Below are 21,026 nucleotides of genomic sequence, written 5' to 3'. Positions count from 1 at the left end.
TTAAAAACTTTTCAAGCTGTGCAGAGTCCATCCCGACGCACCCGTCCTAGTGGAAAATTAAGCTAGTGGCAAATGAAGCGTGTATTATTGGTCAGACAAGTGCCACATACAAGCCCTTCTGGTGTGTCCCACTGGCGTTGCATGGCCGCCTGCCACCGCCACTGCTGTCTAGGGCAGATTACTCGATAGAGGGGAAGTCCACTCCTGCAGCTGGGCAGGAAAAGAGGAGAATGGAGAAAGGAGGACAGGAATGGGTGGAGCATAAGCAGCGGGTGAGAAATTTGTGGATGAAAGGGGGATATGATTGGTGGAGAACTGAAGTGCGCAAGGGAGGCTGAATAAGTTAGTGTCTGTGTATGGGTAGGGGGTGGGTGGGGTGGTGATGTGTTGAGTGTGGAGAGAGAGAGAGAGAGATGCTGTTGCCAGGAAACAGTGGGCATAGAGGACCATTCACAGCAGTTCATGGAGTAAAAACACAAAGGGAGACTTGATATGTAGGTGGTGTTTTTAGTATAAACAGGCAGATATGAACAGGAAGGTTATCCCAGCATGGACTGGATTAAACCAACATGAGCAGAGAGGAAAGTACAGTATAACTACTGAAGAGGAATTGGCGCTGATGTACACACTATTATGGGATGGAGAGATGAGAGATTCTCATAATTTAGAGATTTAGATTTAGAGTCTAGACAGAAATACATGGGCAGAGTAGACAACCAGAAACAGTCATCATGATAACAGCACTGATTCCTTCAAATTAAAAGGGTAGGGTGGAGCTCTAAAGGAGCCTGTCACTTCAGTCTTCAGGGCCAGTCTCTTTCACACCCTCCTTCCCCAACAGAAGTGGAGGGAGACAGGGGGGGAACAAAGCTGTCCCCTGTATTCAGACACCTGCTGCTGCTGCCTGACACGGGACGACGAGGGGGGCGACTCACTAGACCCATGCATTGACCCTGGTCTGAAGGATTTCAATTCCTAGCTGTCCAATCTCTACATCAGTGAATAAGGAGGGAGGACGCAAAGGAGGGACGGACAGCAGTGATTCAAGTGATCTTTTACTGCCCATGTGAGTACGCCTTTACATTCTTCCTCTACTCTTTATTACACTCCTCATACAGTGTGTGTGTGTGTGTGTGTGTGTGTGTGTGTGTGTGTGTGTGTGTGTGTGTGTGTGTGTGTGTAGCAAATGTATAGTAGCTCATGAATATGTTAACTCTTATATAAGATACAAATCTATAGGATTAGATGACAAAGAAAGACTGTCGATTTCCATTGTATTCAGCTTTTGCATTTTCCTTGCACATGCAGACTGCAGATGTGATTCAAGTCTTTTGTCGAGTTTTCCCACACTGCTATTATTCCTCGTCATGGCAGCATCCTGAATACCTTCCTGCCTACAGATATAGCCTCCATTGGTATGCTCTCCAGAAATGTAGTACTGTCATTGGATTGTCAATGTATTAACTTATTAAAGTGTTCGGATGCAAAACAATCCATAGTGTTTGGAAAATGAAAGATGCAGGAAATTGATTACTTTCATTACCTCTCATGCTGGTGGGTTTTTCTTCTTCCCTCCATATTCATAACATGCCAGCCCTCTCTTCATTTGACAAATTATAGTTTGGATACTGTGTCACTTCACTAGGCACACACAGTTGGGTTTATGCGTTTATTGGGTGTATGGTATGCAAATTGTTCTGGTCACACAATAAGGCTCACAGTTGCATGCTCAATCGAAGTGACATGGAATACAAGCAGCTTCTCTTGTGGGTTATGACTGGGGTCTTATAGTATGCTGCTTTTCCCTTCGGGATACAGTACACTGCTCTACACCCTCTCGGAGTGGATATGATGTAGCTGTACAGTATACATTCTGTACAGAGGTTGACCTTACAAAACACTTCTTACAATGCATCTAACAGTATTGTCGGGCAACAACCTGATGGAAACAATCATGTGAACATTTTGATGTGTGTAGGACATTGCCTTGCAAATCATAATCTGGTCGCCTTATTTATTTTGCTGTGTCTATGTTAGGTGAATTCTCAAAGATAGTATTGCCACTTATCCACACCCACAGGCAGGTAATGTACTTTCGGAGCCCTCCCTGAGTGTATCTGTTTTTATAATTATTTCCACAGCTGACCTGGGGAACCTAAGCCGCTCAGTACACCTCAGTGTACTTCACTCATGTTGATTTTCCACATGAGTGAAGAGGTACAAAGAGAGAAGTAATTTAGTTCAATTAAACACAATCAGTCCCATGCAGTGAACCGTACACTGTATATTTTATACTGAGGTTGTATCTGACTTTGAATAATATTAGTGTCTCTTTCTTATTCAACATAGCCGATGATGGTAACGAAAACTGAAACCCAAGTCACACATTTCCCTCAAAAACAGAATGTGAGTGATTACAATACGGTGCACTGACTAACATGATGTCAACCCAGCTTGAGGTATCTGGAGCCAGGATTATTAAGCTGTAGAACTGTCTCTTTAAACTTGTGTCAGACAGGATAAACCAGAACACATCAAAAAGGTGGCAACTGCGCTGAGGATTAGTAGCTGATCAGGGGGGATTAAGAGTTGATTTCTCCTGGCCTCTTGGATTCCACCTACGAAATTCCTTAATTGTGACTGACTTTGAGGGAAGGAGCAAGGGGACCTCAGTCACATGCTCCTCTCATGCTACACATGGGGATAAACGCCTCGTGACCTGGATTCAGTTTCCCAAATGAAATGATAAATACTAATGAATTAAATAAAATACTAATAACCGTATCATTGTTCCTCTTGAATAAATGCATTCTCTGTTTTATAACGGAGGAATTCTCTGTGTTACACAAGACATGGGCTTATTGCCATTTGAGCTTCATACCTGAGGATGGGATTGATTTGGTTTGAGCCCGCTTATAGCCAGAGGCTATGATTTGATTATGCCAATGATAATGGTGATAGGGATAAATTGGGTCTACATATCATTTCCAATGCTCAAAGCGCTCCCTTGTAACAGGAAGGAACTCACCCCATCTGTGATTGATTACTGTTGGTTGGTTAATTATGTATGGTCTGTCTATGTCTGTGTACCCTAGGCTCCTCCCCTCCCTTCCATGGGATGGGCACCACAGAGGCGACACTACGAATGGATCACATGGAATGTAAAGATGAGTGGCAGGACGAAGACTTCCCCAGGTGGGTGTCAGACGACTTTGATGATGCTTTACTTTACAGGGTCCTTTAGTCCTGCAGAGTCCACTACTGTGTAAAAAGTATTGTAATAACTCACCATAACATTATACTGACAGCAGTAATCCATCACTAAGTACACTATACAGCCTACAGTGTAACAACAAAGGTTAAACTATTTGTTACATTGTACTTGCAAGAATAAGCACACAGTAATACACTTTAGAATGATACTCTGTGCGTTTTTTTTCCCTCACAACTGGTAGATGACAATACCTCATGCCCACAGTGATGTTTGTTGTTGGACTATAATCTGCTCCAGTATAATTTGCTTGAGGATTTCCCAGTGAGCTAACCCTGTGCAGCTGGTGTAATTATAGCCTGGAATACCTAGCAGATACCCCATCTACTGAAATCAATCTCTGACATTGATTGCAATAGCCACATGACAATAATATGTGCCGTAAACATTCACAAACACTGGATCTATACAGAATTTAAACAAAAATGATAATTGTCCTCCAAGCACTGAAGAATTACAAAGAGGACTGGATTTAAGCAGGACTTTCCTCTTTATTGTCATTGCGAAACGCAGAGAGATCAGATAATTGCTCAGTATGAAATTAAAGGAGTGTGAAGAAGAAAGGCAAAGAGAGAGCATTCTGACAGCAAGGAGCCTCCTCCTGTCTCTCTCCATCTGAGGGAGCGGAGACAGGGAGCAGGTGCAGCTCTCTCCTTAAATGGTAGTGGGTAACGTCATGTGACGCAGCAGCCAGTCAACAACACAGCATCACCAGGAAAATGGTGGCAGATCAGCTTTAAGGAAAAGGAGGAAGAGAAAATAAGTCTATGTATCATTAGGCTCTGAATGATGATGTGCCTGAGGCTCCCTATGATCGACTGAGAAAAGGGCATGCATAATATTCTAAGATCCTGTGCTGTAAAATCAAGTAGTTGCCTGGACCGTCTTTGAATCCATCCTCATTTTTGATAAGGTAAGCAGGAGCTCTTGATATCTTAGCCCTCATCATCATATAGGAGAAGAATATGGCCTGACTTCTTGACATTTTGGATTATCATACCCTCGGTTAGACATAATTCCTATTTCATTTCTTTATCATGGTGTCATTATTGTAGGAAACTGGTTATTTGAACAATGGAAGCTTGCCAGTGGTTATAGCAGTGGGACGCCTCAGGGATGCTAGATCGGACACCATGCAGTGTAACGGATGCCCTTGTCATTTGTTATTGCCAGTCATGTTGATTTGGCAACACTGTTATAGACTGTCTGTCCTCCCTGGGATGTTAGGTTGAAAGGATGGTTTAGTATTATGCAGCAGTGGAGCACAGTGGAGCTGTAAACTTTATATTTCCCCAGTGCCTCTTGGTATTTGGTTGCTGTTGACATTTCCCCCCTGTATTATACCTTTCATTCTCCACCTCCTCCATGTCCTCCTCCTGGTTTCACGTTACAGGAAGTGACAAGGGAAATTACACCACGTGTTAAGGGGTAACCTAACGGTGTGTCTGCCTCCCCTGTACAGTGAATAAGGTTTGTTGACATACCACCGCCTCTACCTCCCCTCCCCACATCGCACACCGTGGCAGGTCTATAATCTAAAGAGCTCCCTGGGGAGATGCTAATTACCACCCAGCCTCCTCTCTCTGTGCTCCCTTTGTGGTGCTGAGCCAGATCACTGACAACCCCACCGACATGATCGTTGGCATGTGTTAATTTTGCACCAGCTGCAATGATGTGATGTTGTACTAGTGTGCTTCCAGGACTATTTGGGGTTTGGTTTATTTGAGTCAGGCTGGCTGGCTTTAGTGTTTGCTCATGTCATGCTATTGTGTGTGGCTGTGGCGCTGACAGAATGATGGGCTCTCTGTGTTGATTTTCAGACCACTTCCTGAGGACGGTGACATGGAGTCTTCCTGTGGCCTCACCGATGACCGAGCCTGTAAGTGTAATAACACCTCACCTGTCTGGCATAAGATAGATGTTTTTGGTTTGGTAAAGTTAACTCATTTGATATAGTATAAGCCACTTTAGCTTAATATACAGTATTACTTTCTAACAATGAGCCTCATCTCACATGCTACTTCCTGGACCCTGCACCCGTGAATTCAACTTGATGTCATGTGTGTACACTATTAGTAGCTAATAAGTCTCACCTCCTCTGTCACAGCTCCCCCCAACTCTCTGAATGTTAATGCAGTTGGAGGAGGTGGAAGTGGAGGAGGGTCCACCCATCGTAAGCGGCGTACATTAGTGGCCCCGGACATGAACCTGTCCCTGGACCACAGCGAGGGTTCCCTGCTGTCTGACGACTTCTTGGATACGCCCGACGACCTTGACATCAATGTGGACGACATCGAGACCCCAGACGACAACGACTCCCTGGAGTTCATCACCAACGGCAACGAGCTGGAATGGGAAGGTAGGTAGAGCTCATGCGGCGTGGAATAATGGAAGCCCTGGTGCCAGCCTGGTAGCCTGGGTGCCAGTCTGTGTGCTTTAGACAACTTGTTGTTTCGCAAGATGTACTTAGCTAGCGCAGACACGGTCTGGCACCCACTCTGGCTCGATATATTGAACAAAAATATAAACGCAACATGTAAAGTGTTGGTCACATGCTTCATGATCCCAGGAATGTTCTATTCACACAAAAAGCTTATTTTTTCAAAAATGTTGTGCACAAATTTGTTTAAATCCCTGTTAGTATGCATTTCTCCTTTGACAAGATAATCCATCCACCTGACAGGTGTGGCATATCAAGAAGCGGATTAAACAGCATGATCATTACACAGATGCACCTTGTGCTGGGGACAATAAAAGGCCACTCTAAAATGTGCAGTTTTGTCACACAACACAATTCCACAGATGTCTCACGTTTTGAGGGTGTGTAATTGGCATGCTGACTGCATGAATGTTCACCAGAGCTGTTGCCATATAATTTAATGTTAATTTCTCTACTATAAGCCGCCTCCAACGTTGTTTTAGAGAATTTGGCAGTACGTCCAACCGGTCTCACAACTGCAGACCACGAGTAACCACGCCAGCCCAGGACCTCCACACCCGGCTTCTTTACCTGCGGGATCATCTGAGACCAGCCACCCAGACAGCTGATGAAACTGTGGGTTTGCACAAACTGTTAGAAACCGTCTCAGGTAAGCTCACCTGCGTGCTCGTCATCCTCACCAAGGTCTTGACCTGACTGCAGTTCGGCGTCGTAACCGACTTCAGTGGCCAAAAGCTCACTTTTGATGGCCACTGGCACATTGGAGAAGTGTGCTCTTCACGGAAGAATCCCAGTTTCAACTGTACCAGGCAGATGGCAGACAGCGTGTATGGCGTTGTGTGGGCGAGCGGTTTGCTGATGTAAACGTTGTGAACTGAGTGCCCCATGGTGGCGGTGGGGTTATGGTATGGGCAGGCATAAGCTACGGACAACAAACACAATTGCATTTTATCGATGGCAATTTGAATGCACAGAGATACCGTAACAAGATCCTGAGGCCCATTGTCGTGCCATTCATCCGTCCGCCATCACCTCATGTTTCAGCATGATAATGCACGCCCCATGTCGCAAGGACCTGTATGCAATTCCTGTAAGCTGAAAATGTCCCAGTTCTTCCTTGGCCTGCATACTCACCAGAATTGCCACCCATTGAGCATGATTGGGATGCTCTGGGTGGAGATGTACAACAGCGGGTTCCAGTTCCCGTCAATATCCAGCAACTTCGCACAGCCATCGAACAGGAGTGGGACAACAATCCACAGTCTGATCAACTCTATGCGAAAGAGATGTCACACTGCATGAGGCAAATGGTGGTCACACCCGATACTGACACACCAGATACACGACCCTACTTTTTTTTTTTTTTTTAAAGGTACAGTCTCTGTGACCAACAGATGGATATCTGTATTTCCAGTCATGTGAAATCCATAGATTAGGGCTTAATGAGTTTATTTCAATTGACTGATTTCCTTAAATGAGCTGTGACTAAGTAAAAAAAATTTTGTTCAGTGTAAATATCTGCGTAGTAAAAAGTCCATTCTATCAGACTACAGCTGAACAGAACAGCAGCTAAAATACTGAAGAGACAAAGGTGGATGACATAAAACACATCCATTATGTCTCACTAGTAGAAATACCTTTGTTTTAAACCCACTTCACATTACAGCATAAACACCTTCAAACTTTTCACTATGTACATCCAGATGACACGCCAGTGGCCAACGCCAAAGCGGGGCCTGGTGACGGAGAAGAGGAGGATGGTGCTGATGGGACGGGTGGTAACGGGCGCCTGTGGAGGACGGTGATCATTGGGGAGCAGGAGCACCGCATCGACATGCAGGTCATCAGGCCGTACCTCCGCGTCATCACCCATGGAGGTCAGTATCCAACCAACAGCATCCAGCCAGAGCCATAGATACGCTGTATGCATAGTTAAACTAATTAAAATTGAATTGTCATGGAACCTTCGGTGCCAACATGGTGCCCATTCAATCTCAAACTGAATTTACGTCGGTATATGTCTGTATCTTGATGGTTCTGCATCCAGGTAATTGACACCAACGGGATGAACTTACAGGCCATGTCAACTGTCGCTCTTCTCTCCCTCTGCAGGTTACTATGGCGAGGGTCTGAATGCCATCATAGTGTTCTCAGCCTGCTACCTGCCCGACAGCAGCTGTGCAGATTACCACTACATCATGGAGAACCTCTTCCTGTGAGTAACTGGATTTACAAATTGCAGAGATACTGATTTATGGCAAGAGGCACAAATGCCCAACTACCACAGAGTGATATTTAAAACTAGGTCATCACGCCTGGTATACTATCATTGAAATCAGAGAGATCATGTCATACATCACACAATCATTTTGTAGTGAAGATTTATGCTGCCAGAAAATGGGAACTCGAGATTTCATTAGTGCTTGCCACGGTAGCAATAAAATAAACCTCAATATTTTTCCCTTCCTCATTGCCATCTCAGGTATGTGGTCAGCAGTCTAGAAATGTTGGTTGCTGAGGACTATTTGATCATCTACATGAATGGAGCCACACCACGGGGCAAGATGCCGGGCATAGGATGGCTGAAGAAATGCTATCAGATGATTGATAGGAGGTAAGACTATTTATATCGTATACACCACTGCATGACAGCATGGATAATGCAGTCATTCATACTGTCAGCATAGGATGGATGTGCATAACACAAATGTTGACTGACTCTCAGGAGAAACTAATGGGGAGTAATTGAGCTTGTCACTGCTACTGGCATTCAATGGGAAGTGAGGATTGACTCATACTACGGTAGGCTGCTTGATAGAGTCTTCCAGCACTATGAGATGAATGTATGTATGTATTGCCTTATTTCAACTATTTATTTCTGTTGTCCCTGAAGGCTGAGGAAGAACCTGAAGTCTCTGGTCATCGCCCACCCCACCTGGTTCATCCGCACTGTGCTGGCCATATCTAGGCCTTTTATCAGGTGACCACAGAACAACAACATCAAAGGGGTACTCCAGGATCTAAAACATAACACATTTGTAACATAAAGTATGAATTGGATTCGTAACATATGTGAATCGCTATTTAAAAAAAATATTTATTTTATTTTTACATTTTACATGACGTAACATATCATACGAAATGGATGATGTAGTACACAATTTGATGACGTAGTACACACAAAACTGGGACCACTTTTGGCTCATTAGCAGCACTTTCAAAACTTCTGTCTGAAATGATACAAACGTTTTTTCATAATACAGTTATGCTACATATCGCCACTGTGATGGATAAAACCAATATAACTGGTTGTTGTTTTTATCCCGTTCTTATTTGCAGTGTGAAGTTTATGAATAAGATCCAGTATGTGCATAGTCTGGATGAGCTGGCAGAGATAGTCCCCATGGAACATGTGCAGGTCCCGGAGTGTGTGGTGCAGTAAGTATCATCAACCACTATGGGGGGTAACTAAGCTGAAGACTCCCACCATCATTCCCTGACCTGCAGTGATTTGCAGACTAATAAATTGTGTAAACTTTCAAGCTAATAATTTTCCCCTCCGTGAATAGACACGGATGCCTGGTAGAGACTTTGAGGCAGTAAATAAATCATAGAAGAACACATTTGAATATCAAAAAGTTTTCAAATGGGAATTTATGTTCATTTGGTTTTTCAGCCCAAAAAATAGATAGAAGATTGTATCTGTATTTCACTCTTGGAAAAGGACTTGGATCAGAAAAGGGATCTTAATCTTTTCTTTTTACAGATTTGAGGAGGAGAGGATCAGAGCTCGGAAAGAAAGGTAAAACATATTTTTTTTGATCGAATTAACTGGGCATACATGCCATGCTCATAATCAATCAGGGGTGATCCATGCTGTATCCTCAGTCAATTCATTCATCAAGCTTTTATTCAAGTGTTGTTTCCCTCTGCCTGTACAGGATGGAGCAGGAACAGCAGGAACAGCCAAACCCACACGCGTCTTCTTCAGCCAAGGCAGAGAGGTAGGGAGTAGACAGTTACACTATAACGGCCTGTGCGTGATAGCCGGATATCTTAAAGCTCTCCAGGACCAGGGTTGGAGATATCCTATATATATACAAAAGTATGTGGACACCCCTTCAAATTAGTGGATTTGGCTACAGGTGTTGCTGACAGGTGTATAAAATCAAGCACACAGCCATGCAATCCCCGTAGACAAACATTGGCAGTAGAATGGCCTTACCGAAGACCTCAGTGACTTTCAAAGTGGCACTGTCATGGGACGACACCTTTCCAACAAGTCAGTTCATCAAACTCCTGCCCTGCTAGAGCTGCCCCGTTCAACTACGTGCTGTTATTGTGAATGGGAAACGTCTAGGAGCAACAACGGCTCAGCCGCGAAGTAGTAGGCCACACAAGCTCACAGAATGGGAACAGGGAGTGCTGAAGCGTGTAGCGTGTAAAAATCATCTGTCCTCGGTTGCAACACTCACTACCGAGTTCCGAACTGCCTCTGGAAGCAACGTCAGCACAGTAACTGTTTGTCAGGAGCTTCATGAAATGGGTTTCCATGGCCGAGCAGGCACACACTAGCCTAAGATCACCATGTGAAATGCCAAGCGTCTGCTGGAGTGGTGTGAAGCTCGCCGCCATTGGACTCTGGAGCAGTGGAAATTCTCTGGAGTGATGAATCATGCTTCACCATCTGGCAGTCTGACAGACGAAAGCTACCTTCACGGAGGCATAGTGACAACTGTAAAGTTTGGAGGGGGAAGAATAATGGTCTGGGGTTGTTAGGGCCCTTAGTTCCAGTGAAGGGAAATCTTAACGCTACAGCATACAATGACATTCTAGACGATTCTGTGCTTCCAACTTTGTGGCAACAGTTTGGGGAAGGCCCCTTCCTGTTTAAGTATGACAATGCCCCCGTGCACAAAGCGAGATCCGTACAGAAATTGTTTGTCGAAATTGTGTGGAAGAACTTGACTGGCCTGCCCAGAGCCCTAATCTCAACCCCATTGAACACCTTTCGGATGAATTGGCACACCGACTGTGAGCCCAGCCTAATCGCCCAGCGTCAGTGCTTGACCTCACTAATGCGCTTGTGGCTGAATGGACGTCCCTTCAGCAATGTTCCAACATCTAGTGGAAAGCTTTCCCAGAAGAGTAGAGGCTGTTATAGCAGAAAAGGGAGGACCAACACCATATCAATGCCCATGATTTTGGAAATGAAACTTTCGACGACCAGTCCACATACTTTTGGTAATGTAGTGTACCTGGTATAGATCAAGCAGCAGTCAACATGGCCATTGTCGAGCACTATTACCTCTCAACAGCAGTATAGCAGGAAACAAAGTCACAGAGACATTTATTTATTCATACTCATGTCATTTGCAGGCCCAAGTCAATGATCACAGGGCAAGGAATCTGAAAGGGACCTGCTCCTCTTTATTCATCTCATACCATGGTAAGGAAGGACACAACACTACTGCTCTTCTCACACTGACTACAAGGTGACACTGCACTCATAAATACAATGTACATTGTGCATACGGTATCCACTGGCAGCCTGTGGCAGGAGTCAGGCCCATAGAGATCCTATTAAATGAGTTCTAAGATATCATTCTGTGGTCAGGCCATTTAACCACTTAAACAGATGTTTAAACCACCAGCGCCATTTGAATGTCTACTGTTACGTAATGTCCACCTGCTCAGCCATTTAAGAATCAGACCCAGCCAGTCCTCAGTGCTATTGTACAGGAATGCCCGGTCAAGTGCAGCCAGCCAGGCCTAATGGGTGAGCGTGTCAGGAACGTGTGTGTGTCTTACTGTGTCATCAAGGGACTTTCAGGGGTCAAGAGGTCAGGCATGTCGCAGCCTCACTCATGTTACAATAAGGTCAGCTGTATTAAATGAACTGCTTTGTGAACCTGGTCTGCTGTTTTGAAAAGTGTATTCTTCTGGAGGTTTTTATATCATTAACCTGCTTCTTAATGACGGTGTCTTGTATCATCTGTGCAGTTGTTGAAAGAAGTTTGGAGCATGAAAACTGTGTTTATAAGAAGAAACATGAAGTCCAACAAGTCTAAGAATACTTCCTAATCTATAAATATCAAGCTGAAGATTTTTCCATCAAGATATTAAACTCCCCAACACACTCCTCAGCGGTTCTTAGGTTGCCAACTGATTCCATCAGGACATTCCAAGGAATTGTCTGTTCTGGGGACTGTACAACTCCATGTTACATCATTTTACGACCGCTGAAAGTAGTTACTTTTAAACGACGCCCCCAGTCACCACCGTGGGTTTTGTATCCATTTCAAATATAGATGACACTGCGATACTCTTGCCTAAGTCAAGATGTAAGAAAAAATAACATGAATATTGTACAAAATGTTCCACCGGACATAAATGGTGTAAGGTGTCAGTGGCAGGCAGGTAACCAGACCTTTTACAGTTTTGTGTTGGAGGCTCTTGCAGGGACAATGGTAGACTAGACTTGAGTATGTATACTGTATACAGACAGTGTTGGATGGTGTGTCCTAGGAGCTGCACTGAGGGCTCTGCCAGGCCTAGTTACTGAGAGGAAGATATGCCTTAGAGAAGAAGAGGGGAGGAGGAACAGAGAGTCAGGCAATGCCCCTTAGTGCTCAGCATTGGTGTGCTGTGGCATCATTTCACCCATTAGCGCTATGCTAGCCCTTGAACATTTAGATGTAGACTGGAATGCTTTGCGAGACATCGGATGCCTTCACCTTTGCTTCATTTTGGCCTCATCATTTGTCAGAGTACAGGCTTTATTTTTGATCAACTGTTTTGCATTAATAATTTGGATGGCATCATGTTTCATATACCCAGATTGGTCCGGGGATCATTCAGTGCCCAACTAACCAACCCATGTACCTTACATTCTGATGTGCCTCAGGATTCTTGTCTGTACATTAATATGGGGGCCCACTGAAAGTAATAACAAGAAATGTGCTGGTTTGACTGTAATGTCAAGAGGACTGCATTTCATTTCAGTTTTTCAGTCATTGATGTTGTGACTTAATGGTATCATTTCTGTATCATGCTGTGTTGTGGGTGCAGTCAAAGCATGCCAACATGTTGTCAGCATGTAATGTACCTTCAGATGTCCTATTGGATTATGGACCAGTCGCCTAATGGTCAATCTTCTATTGGATACTTACCTACTGGGTGGTAGAGGGGAGGAAGTGTTAAGAGTTTTTATTTTTGTAAAGATTACATACATACATGTATTGTAAGTGTTGTTTTGCACTATAGAATTTGATTGTCATTAAATTGTGAGCATAACATCTAGATGTGTATATTTGGGGACAGGTTGCCTTCCTAATATGTAACTCAAGATGGATTTTTGTGTGCTCTTCTAATTTTTGTACAAGTATACTGTAGTACAATCAATATCATGCATTGTATTTGTTGGTAACCTGTCAACCCGTCTAGACAAGTATGATAATCAAAAATGTCTCTTTCTGAAGTGCCATCCAAATTCAAACGATACCTTGATAAATATAAAACATAACAGAAGTCATTTTCTGTGGACAGGTTTGTGGATGGCGATGGGCTAGACTAGAGGTGATTGATATTCAATGGACAAAGTAAGAAAATGGCTTCCAAACATTTGTATACACATAATTGTAGTGTTACGTTAGAACATTGGACAGATTCATTTGCCTTTGATTTCTGGTAGAGAAATACCTATCCCATCAAAAGGTAGGCTTAAACGTGGCACAGAATTGCAGGAGTTTTTCTGCAGTCTCCCAAAGCTGCTGGAGAGAGAGTGCCGTTTTCTAAAGGATGTCAGCTCTTCTGAGTGCCTCTCCTTCTTTTCACCAAATTCTACACAGAAAACTATGATATGGAATGTACAATTCTAAATTGACTACTGGGATTTTTTTCCCCCCAAATTGCTAGTAAACTGATTTTGTTGACACAAGTGTATTTTGTTTTGGTAAAAGGTTCTACATGGAAAGCAACCCCTGAGCGTCCAAAAATGTCTTTCAATCATATTTTCAGTCTTTAAAAGCACAATATGTTATTACACTGGAAGATTTGGAAGAGATCAGTGGGCAATTTGTCGGCTGGAATACTGTGTGTAGCTTATTTTTCAAAACTGCATGTTCTTTAGATTGTGATGTACATTCTTCCATGTAAATACAAAGAAGTAAACTGTTCCACCCGACAATCTCTCTCTGCGGCCTGTATTCTTCCATTTCTAAATTTACCCACTGCTGTAAATTAATCCAAGATATATCATTCAGTCATTCAGAAATACATTTTTATTTTTCAGACATTCCGAATGTACGGATAGATTCAAGCTTTGACTTGAATCAAACCTGATTTGTTGAGAAAAGGAACAGTTACATTTGCCTGACCATAGAAGTGAGGGTGTCCAGTTGTTCACTGAGTTGACTTAAAGCAACGCCGGACATCCCTAAAAGGTGCTTGTTGTGGTTCAAAGGAACCTATTAATACACAGTCATGATACACACGTCCATGTACACTCTGACGCTTATCACGAGCCCCCCGGCTCTGTTAGAACAACTCTGACAGTTACATCAGCTCAGCTGTATTAGTGACAGAGGCAGCGCTGGTCACTGGTCAGTCACACATAGGATCTAAATTGAGAATGGCCTTCAGGAAATGAGACAAGACAACAGACCTGGTTTCAAATACTATTGAGGGTTTTTCAATTACTTTCAAAGACATTTTGAAGTAGGCTTGGGCGGTGTCCAGATTGTCATACCTTCATACCGACCTTGTTCATACAGATTACTGCATTCTTGGGAAAGAGCAAGAAAGGCATTCCACTGTACATGTGCACTTGACAATAAACTTGTGACCTTCTGGGATATTCAGTAATACCGGCACTGAACACAAGAGGCGATGTTTTCAATCCGAAGGTTAGCAATGCTAACAAGTACATGTCAAATCCCATAGTGAATGCTACCTAAATGATAATGAACGCATGCTAACATGTTATACAGTCTTTGAGATAAACTATTTACAGGACAGACATCTTAGCTCATAAAGTTATAGAAGTAACAAAAATAATGCTACTCACAGTTCTGTACACACAAACCAAATATTAGAATGCAAGGCTCTTGATCCAGCAGGGGATTATGTTACCAATAGGAGCTTGACTGCAAGAAACAAACCCCTTATCTAGATTACTAGCTACTAAATTAGCAAAGCAAATGCACAACTGCTTAGCATTTAGCCTATTTTAGACAGTTCATAGTTATAAGATATCCAGCTGGCAAACATTTAGTTGGAATTCCATGCTGTAATTAGGTCACCTGGTATGTGCTGCACAACAGAACGACTCACAAGGCTCCAGACTCTCTTCCTCTTCTTCTTCTTCTTTAGGATTTGGTTTGGCGGATTGCATCCAATTTTTAGGTGGCACACACCGCCGCCTACTGTACTGGTGTGTGAGGCCATTCACTGCCGACCTACATTAAATTATTGTTACGGTAATACAAAACTGGGAAAAATGAAAATTACCCTGCCAACTATTGACCCTCTCTAAAAAACACCACCCCATTCCACTATTTAACGCTATGTAATCCTACTCCAGAACAACGACCAAACTGTTCTGCAGTACATCCTTGCAATCCCAAGTACTTCTCTGCCACTGCCACCACAACCTCTATTTTCTGTGACGACCATGGCTACAAATGCTAAAAATCCCACCTTACTGAAGCAGATATTCTTCCCATCACTCTCTCTTGGTCTCTGCCTATCCACAGGAATCCTCTCACTATCCCTCACCCTGTGCCCATCTTCCTCAACCACTCTCTTCACACTTAGACATACAACACTCTGTGTACTACTCTAACTCTACATGCCTTTCTCTCACCGGACACCTCCGATCTCCCGCCCCGTGATCACCCCCACAGCTAACACACACAACTTTCTCCACCGCTACTACGCATTCCTTCGTCTCGTGCCCTCCTGCACACTTCTCACGTCTAGGAATCTCCCTCCTACATGCTGCTGTAACATGCCCATAAACTTGACACCTAAAACGCCATAGTATTTCCAGAAAACAAAAGCTCTCACGGGATAACTTATACTTCCTAACTTGACCTTGTCGGGCACTTAACGCCACCCCTGTTATCACTCCTTTCAACGGCGCCCTCCTCAGGAGAGAAGAGCACGTCACATTTCTTGTCCCTAATAGCGTGAGCCTGAGCACCCACTGCCTCTGGATTGAATAAAAACACAATAAATCATCACTAATGCACTCTGAATTACTCTCACCAACTCAACATTCCCCAACCCCTTCTCCACCCAACACGAACACCACATATGGATCAGCCAAAATGCAAGGATTCATTCTCTCCACAAACCTCACCCCCACTGGTCTAGAATCACCCTTTTCATCCTCGGGACGAGGCCCGAACTCAGTGGTCCTCACAGCAGGTACTACATCCATACTCTAGTCAGGTTTCATCTCTAGAGCACATATTACTCTTTTTGCACTGGATGCCAACTCTCCTCAAAACGCTGCTTCCCTCTACACTCAGCTCCTTTACGGCGGTCATCACCTGCCACCTCAATGAATTTACACTCACTCTCGTCACATTCACTTTCCTTCCAAAATGAAAGTGAATGCTCTTCCAAAAGTTCTGTGCAATCCTCCATTCCATATTCCATCAAAACATATGCCACTTTTCTGCTTTTTTCCTTATCCGCCATCTTCTCCTTCACCAGATCTTCCAGAAGGCTTCTGCAATCCCCCACTCCATATTTATTCATAATATGTTCCACTTTCTTCCTTTTTTCCTTATCCGTCATCTTCCGGGCACCATGTTGATAGTGAATGTTTTGGGCATCAGAAAGCCACTGGGTTTCCATCCCAGGTTGTTCTTTGTTTTCTCTACAGGAAGGGATAGCAATCTCTCCCGTCTTTCAATGTTGTATGCTTGTAAACAAACAACATGTGACTGGGGACTACCGGTAAGCTTAATAATGTATAATAATGTGACATGTGAAATTAAGAACGGGGATCTACTTTATCTCCTAATGTATTGTACAAGTTGACGGCTGGTATTTACTTAAAAGGTAACTACTAATATTAAAATGTATTAAAAAACTTCAAAAGTTTCAATGATACTGAAAAACCATCCAGTGGCTATTTTCAAATACTCCTGTATACTGCCCAAGCCTATTTTACATTTACATTACAGTTGTTTAGCAGATGCCCCAAACAGAAGCCATGGATTACAGGCAACATCGTCACTGAGCTAAAGGGTAGAGCTGCTGCTTTCAAGGAGCGGGACTCTAACCTCAGACGAACCATCAAAGTGTCAATACAGGACTAAGATTGAATCGTACTACACTGGCTCCGACCCTCGTCACATGTGGCAGGGCTTGCAAACCATTACAGACTACAAAGGGAAGCACAGCCGTGAGCTGCCTAGTGACACGAGCCTACCAGACAAGCTAATTATGCTCTATGCTCGTTTTGAGGCAAGCAACACTGAGGCATGCATGAGAGCATCAGCTGTTCCGGACAACTGTGTGATCACGCTCTCCGTAGCCGATGTGAGTAAGACCAGGTCAACATTCACAAGGCCGCTGGGCCGGACGGATTACCAGGACGTGTACTCCGAGCATGCGCTGACCAACTGGTAAGTGTCTTCACTGACATTTTCAACCCTGACTGAGTCTGTAATACCAACATGTTTCAAACAGACCACCATAGTCCCTGTGCTCAAGAACACTAAGGTAACCTGCCTAAATGACAACTGACCCATAGCACTCACATCTGTAGCCATTAAATGCTTTGAAAGGCTGGTCATGGCTCACATCAACACCATTATCCCAGAAACCCTAGACCCACTCCAATTCGCGTACCGCCCCAACAGATGACACAATCTCTTTTGCACTCCACACTGCCCTTTCCCACCTGGACAAAAGGAACACCTATGTGAGAATGTTGTTCATTGACTACAGCTCAGCGTTCAACACCATAGTGCCCTCAAAGCTCATCACTACGCTAAGGACCCTGGGACTAAACACCTCCCTCTGCAACTGAATCCTGGACTCCTGACGGGCCGCCCCTCAGGTGGTAAGGGTAGATAACAACACATCCGCCACACTGATCCTCAACACGGGGGGCCCTCAGGGGTGCGTGCTCATTCCCCTCCTGTACTCCCTGTTCACTCATGGCTGCACGGCCAGGCATTGGCGACTCCATTACCCACAATATTAGACGCAAAAATAATCATCCAGCGATCATACACTGTTTACCAGGGGGCAGGGCTACCGACGTAAAGGCTAATCTGAAGATGGTACTGGCTAGGCTAAATCTGTCGAGTGTAGAAAGTATAGAGAGATTGTTATCCATGTCACTCTCCATGCCGTCCCACAGGACGTGCTACATTGTCGTGCTGCTGCTCCAGTTTCAACTGTTCTGCTTGCGGCTATGGAACATTGACCTTTTCACAGGACGTGCTACCTTGTCGTGCTGCTACTCCAGTTTCAACTGTTCTGCTTGCGGCTATGGAACCCTGACCTTTTCACAGGTTGTGCTACCTTGTCACCGAACCTTATGTTTTTGACGCTCTCTCTGTCTCTATGCCACACCTGCTGTCTTGCTCGGCTATGAAAAGCCAACTGACAAATACAATCTATTTTTTGGCTTAGTTGTGGTCAATTTGCAGTGTATACATTATTATAATTATGTTTCAGCCCCCCGGCAATCCACTCGTAAAATCATAATCAAACTAGTTGCCTACCCCTGGTTTAAGCTTTCAAAACCTAACCAACTTTGAGAGGTTCAGACTGACCCAACTTAGATTGCTTGTATTCATATTTTTGATTTTACCTTATCAACTATAACGATTTAAAATCTGCACAGATTAACATTGGTTTGAATGCTCCATAAACCTAAATGGGAAATACATCATGTTTCAGTCAGGTCAATCACATCAAGATTAAGATCAGTGATTAGTTCATTGACTATGACTGCCTTGAAAGAGGTCTTTATTCCAGTGAGATTGCTAAGGCGAACACCACCGTGTTTAGTTTTGCTCAACCTAGTTCGAGGTATAGACACTGTCTCAATGGGGATAGCTGAGGTGACTACACTGAGTGTGCTAGTGGCAGTCTCCACTAACTGGCAGGCTGGCTAACATCCTGCTGCCTGGCCTGCACCCTATCTCTTGTTAGAGCAAGAGGAGTTAGAGCCTGGTCTATGTTGATAGATAAGATGAGAGCACCCCACCAGCTACGATGGAGTCCGTCACTCCTTAAGAGGCCAGGCTTGATCCTGTTTGTGGGTGAGTCCCAGAAAGAGGGTCAATTATCTACAAATTCTATATTTTGGGAGTGGGGGAAAACCAGCGATTGAGTTGTGAGACTGCTGTAGAGCTCATCACTCCCCCTCTAACTGGGAGGGCCCAGAGGCAATTACTCGATGCTGACACATCTTTCTAGCTGATTGACACGCTTGGTGACCTCTGACTGTTTCACCCTAACATCGTTGGTGCCGACGTGGATAACAATCTCCCTATACTCTCTACACTCGCGAATTTTAGCCTAGCCAGTGCCATCTTCAGATTAGCCTTTACATCGGTAGCCCTTCCCCCTGGTAAACAGTGTATGATCGCTGGATGATTATTTTTGCGTCTAATATTGTGGGTAATGGAGTCGCCAATGACAATGGTTTTCAATTTGTCAGAACCAATGTTGGGAGGCTTCAGCGGCTCAGACCCCGTAACGGGTGGGGGAGAGATCTGAGAAGGCTTGGCATCTGACTGACTCGTTGCTTAGTGGGGAGAACTGGTTGAACGATTCTGTCGACTGAATGAGCGACAGCATTTTTCCCAGAAGCCTTGAGAAAAGGCGGAGACACTGTGCGTAGGGGATTTAGACTGCTATCTATACTTACTGGTGGCACAGACGGCTTTGTGATGGCCACTCCAATACCTTGACTTTGTTGTCCTAAAGCCATTTTGCCACAACTTTGGAAGTATGTTTCGGGTCATTGTCCATTTGGAAGAGCCATTTGTGACCAAGCTTTAACTTTCTGACTGATATCTTGAGATGTTGCTTCAATATATCCATATAATTTTCCTACCTCATGATGCCATCTATTTTGTCCCTCCTGCAGCAAAGCACTCCCACAACATGATGCTGCCACCCCCGTGCTTCACGGTTGGGATGGTGTTCTTCGGCTTGCAAGCCTCCCCTTTTTTCCTCCAAACATAAAGATGGTCATTATGGACAAACAGTTCTATAGTTGTTTCATCAGCCCAGTGGAAATTTCTCCAAAATGTACGATCTTTGTCCCCATGTGCAGTTGCAAACCGTAGTCTGGCTTTTTTATGGGGGTTTTGGAGCAGTGGCTTCTTCCTTGCTGAGCGGCCTTTCAGGTTATATCGATATAGCACTCATTTTACTGTGGATATAGATACTTTTGTACCTGTTTCCTCCAGCATTATTTACAAGGTCCGTTCCTGTTGTTCTGGGATTGATTTGCACTTTTCGCACCAAAGTACGTTCATCTCTAAGAGACAGAACGCGTCTCCTTCCTGAGTGGTATGACGGCTGCTTGGTCCCATGGTGTTTATACTTGTGTACTATTGTTTGTACTGATGAACGTGGTACCTTCAGGCGTTTGCGCCCAAGGATGAACCAGACTTGGGAGGCTACAATATTTTCTGAGGTCTTGGCTGATTTATTTTGATTTTCCCATGATGTCAAGCAAAGAGACACTGAGGTTGAAGGTAGGCCTAGAAATACATCCACAGGTACACCTTCAATTGACTCAAATTATGTCAATTAGCCTGTCAGAAGCTTCTAAAGCCATGACATAATTTTCTGGAATTTTCCAAGCTTTTTAAAGGCACAGTAAACTTTGTGTATGTACACTTCTGACCCACTGGAATTGTGATACAGTGAATTTTAAGTGAAATAATCTGTATGTAAACAATTGTTGGAAAAATGACTTGTGTCATGCACAAAGTAGATGTCCTATCCGACTTGCCAAAACTATAGTTTGTTAACAAGAAATTTGTGGAGTGGTTGAAAAACAAGTTTTAATGACTCCAACCTAAGTGTATGTAAACTTCCGACTTCAGCTGTACATCTGTAGTTTGTAATTATATAATTTTCATGGAATTTTAGTGGTAATAAAATATAATAAATAATTTTCCAATTATGTTTTCATCAGCTCCGTGTATTGTCAAATTGGAAAGAAATTGGGATTGCCGCTCCCCCCGCGGTACGCCTTTACAATAAAAGATAGCAGTTTTGAAACTGCAGTTAAAGTGCAGTAGCTGCAGTCGACTGTGGTAT

At 43.8% G+C, this 21,026-nt stretch overlaps 1 protein-coding gene across 3 annotated transcripts; it reads left to right on the top strand.

Annotated features, from left to right (window-relative positions):
* Positions 1-389: 389 nt before the first annotated feature.
* Positions 390-13,896, top strand: LOC110524194 (ATCAY kinesin light chain interacting caytaxin). 3 transcript variants are annotated; one of them, XM_021603611.3, is made up of 13 exons: positions 390-1,066; positions 3,096-3,195; positions 5,092-5,150; positions 5,379-5,630; positions 7,415-7,588; positions 7,824-7,926; positions 8,194-8,325; positions 8,605-8,691; positions 9,051-9,149; positions 9,478-9,513; positions 9,653-9,715; positions 11,091-11,160; positions 11,715-13,896. In XM_021603611.3, the coding sequence occupies exons 2-12, from the start codon at positions 3,119-3,121 to the stop codon at positions 11,122-11,124; spliced, it is 1,116 nt and encodes a 371-aa protein (XP_021459286.2). In that variant the 5' UTR covers positions 390-1,066; positions 3,096-3,118; the 3' UTR covers positions 11,125-11,160; positions 11,715-13,896. The 3 variants fall into 3 exon arrangements, with proteins under 3 accessions (XP_021459286.2, XP_021459287.1, XP_021459289.1); XM_021603614.3 differs by lacking the exons at positions 390-1,066; positions 3,096-3,195 and adding exons at positions 3,957-4,184; positions 4,665-4,741; XM_021603612.3 differs by lacking the exons at positions 390-1,066; positions 3,096-3,195 and adding an exon at positions 3,875-4,184.
* Positions 13,897-21,026: the final 7,130 nt, after the last annotated feature.

The sequence above is a fragment of the Oncorhynchus mykiss genome, chromosome 5 (assembly GCF_057628025.1).
Source record: "Oncorhynchus mykiss isolate SJ-2025 chromosome 5, ASM5762802v1, whole genome shotgun sequence".
Taxonomy (NCBI): Eukaryota; Metazoa; Chordata; class Actinopteri; order Salmoniformes; family Salmonidae; genus Oncorhynchus; species Oncorhynchus mykiss.
Note: the sequence above shows the minus strand (reverse complement) of the source record. Positions and strands in the feature narration are given on the sequence as shown.

Excerpts from the sequence above, each read along its gene's own strand:
- LOC110524194 (XM_021603611.3), top strand. The coding sequence starts at position 3,119 with ATGGGCACCACAGAGGCGACACTACGAATGGATCACATGGAATGTAAA. Across the intron at positions 7,927-8,193 it reads ATCATGGAGAACCTCTTCCT|GTATGTGGTCAGCAGTCTAG; the intron begins GTGAGTAACTGG and ends TTGCCATCTCAG. Across the intron at positions 9,150-9,477 it reads GTCCCGGAGTGTGTGGTGCA|ATTTGAGGAGGAGAGGATCA; the intron begins GTAAGTATCATC and ends TTCTTTTTACAG.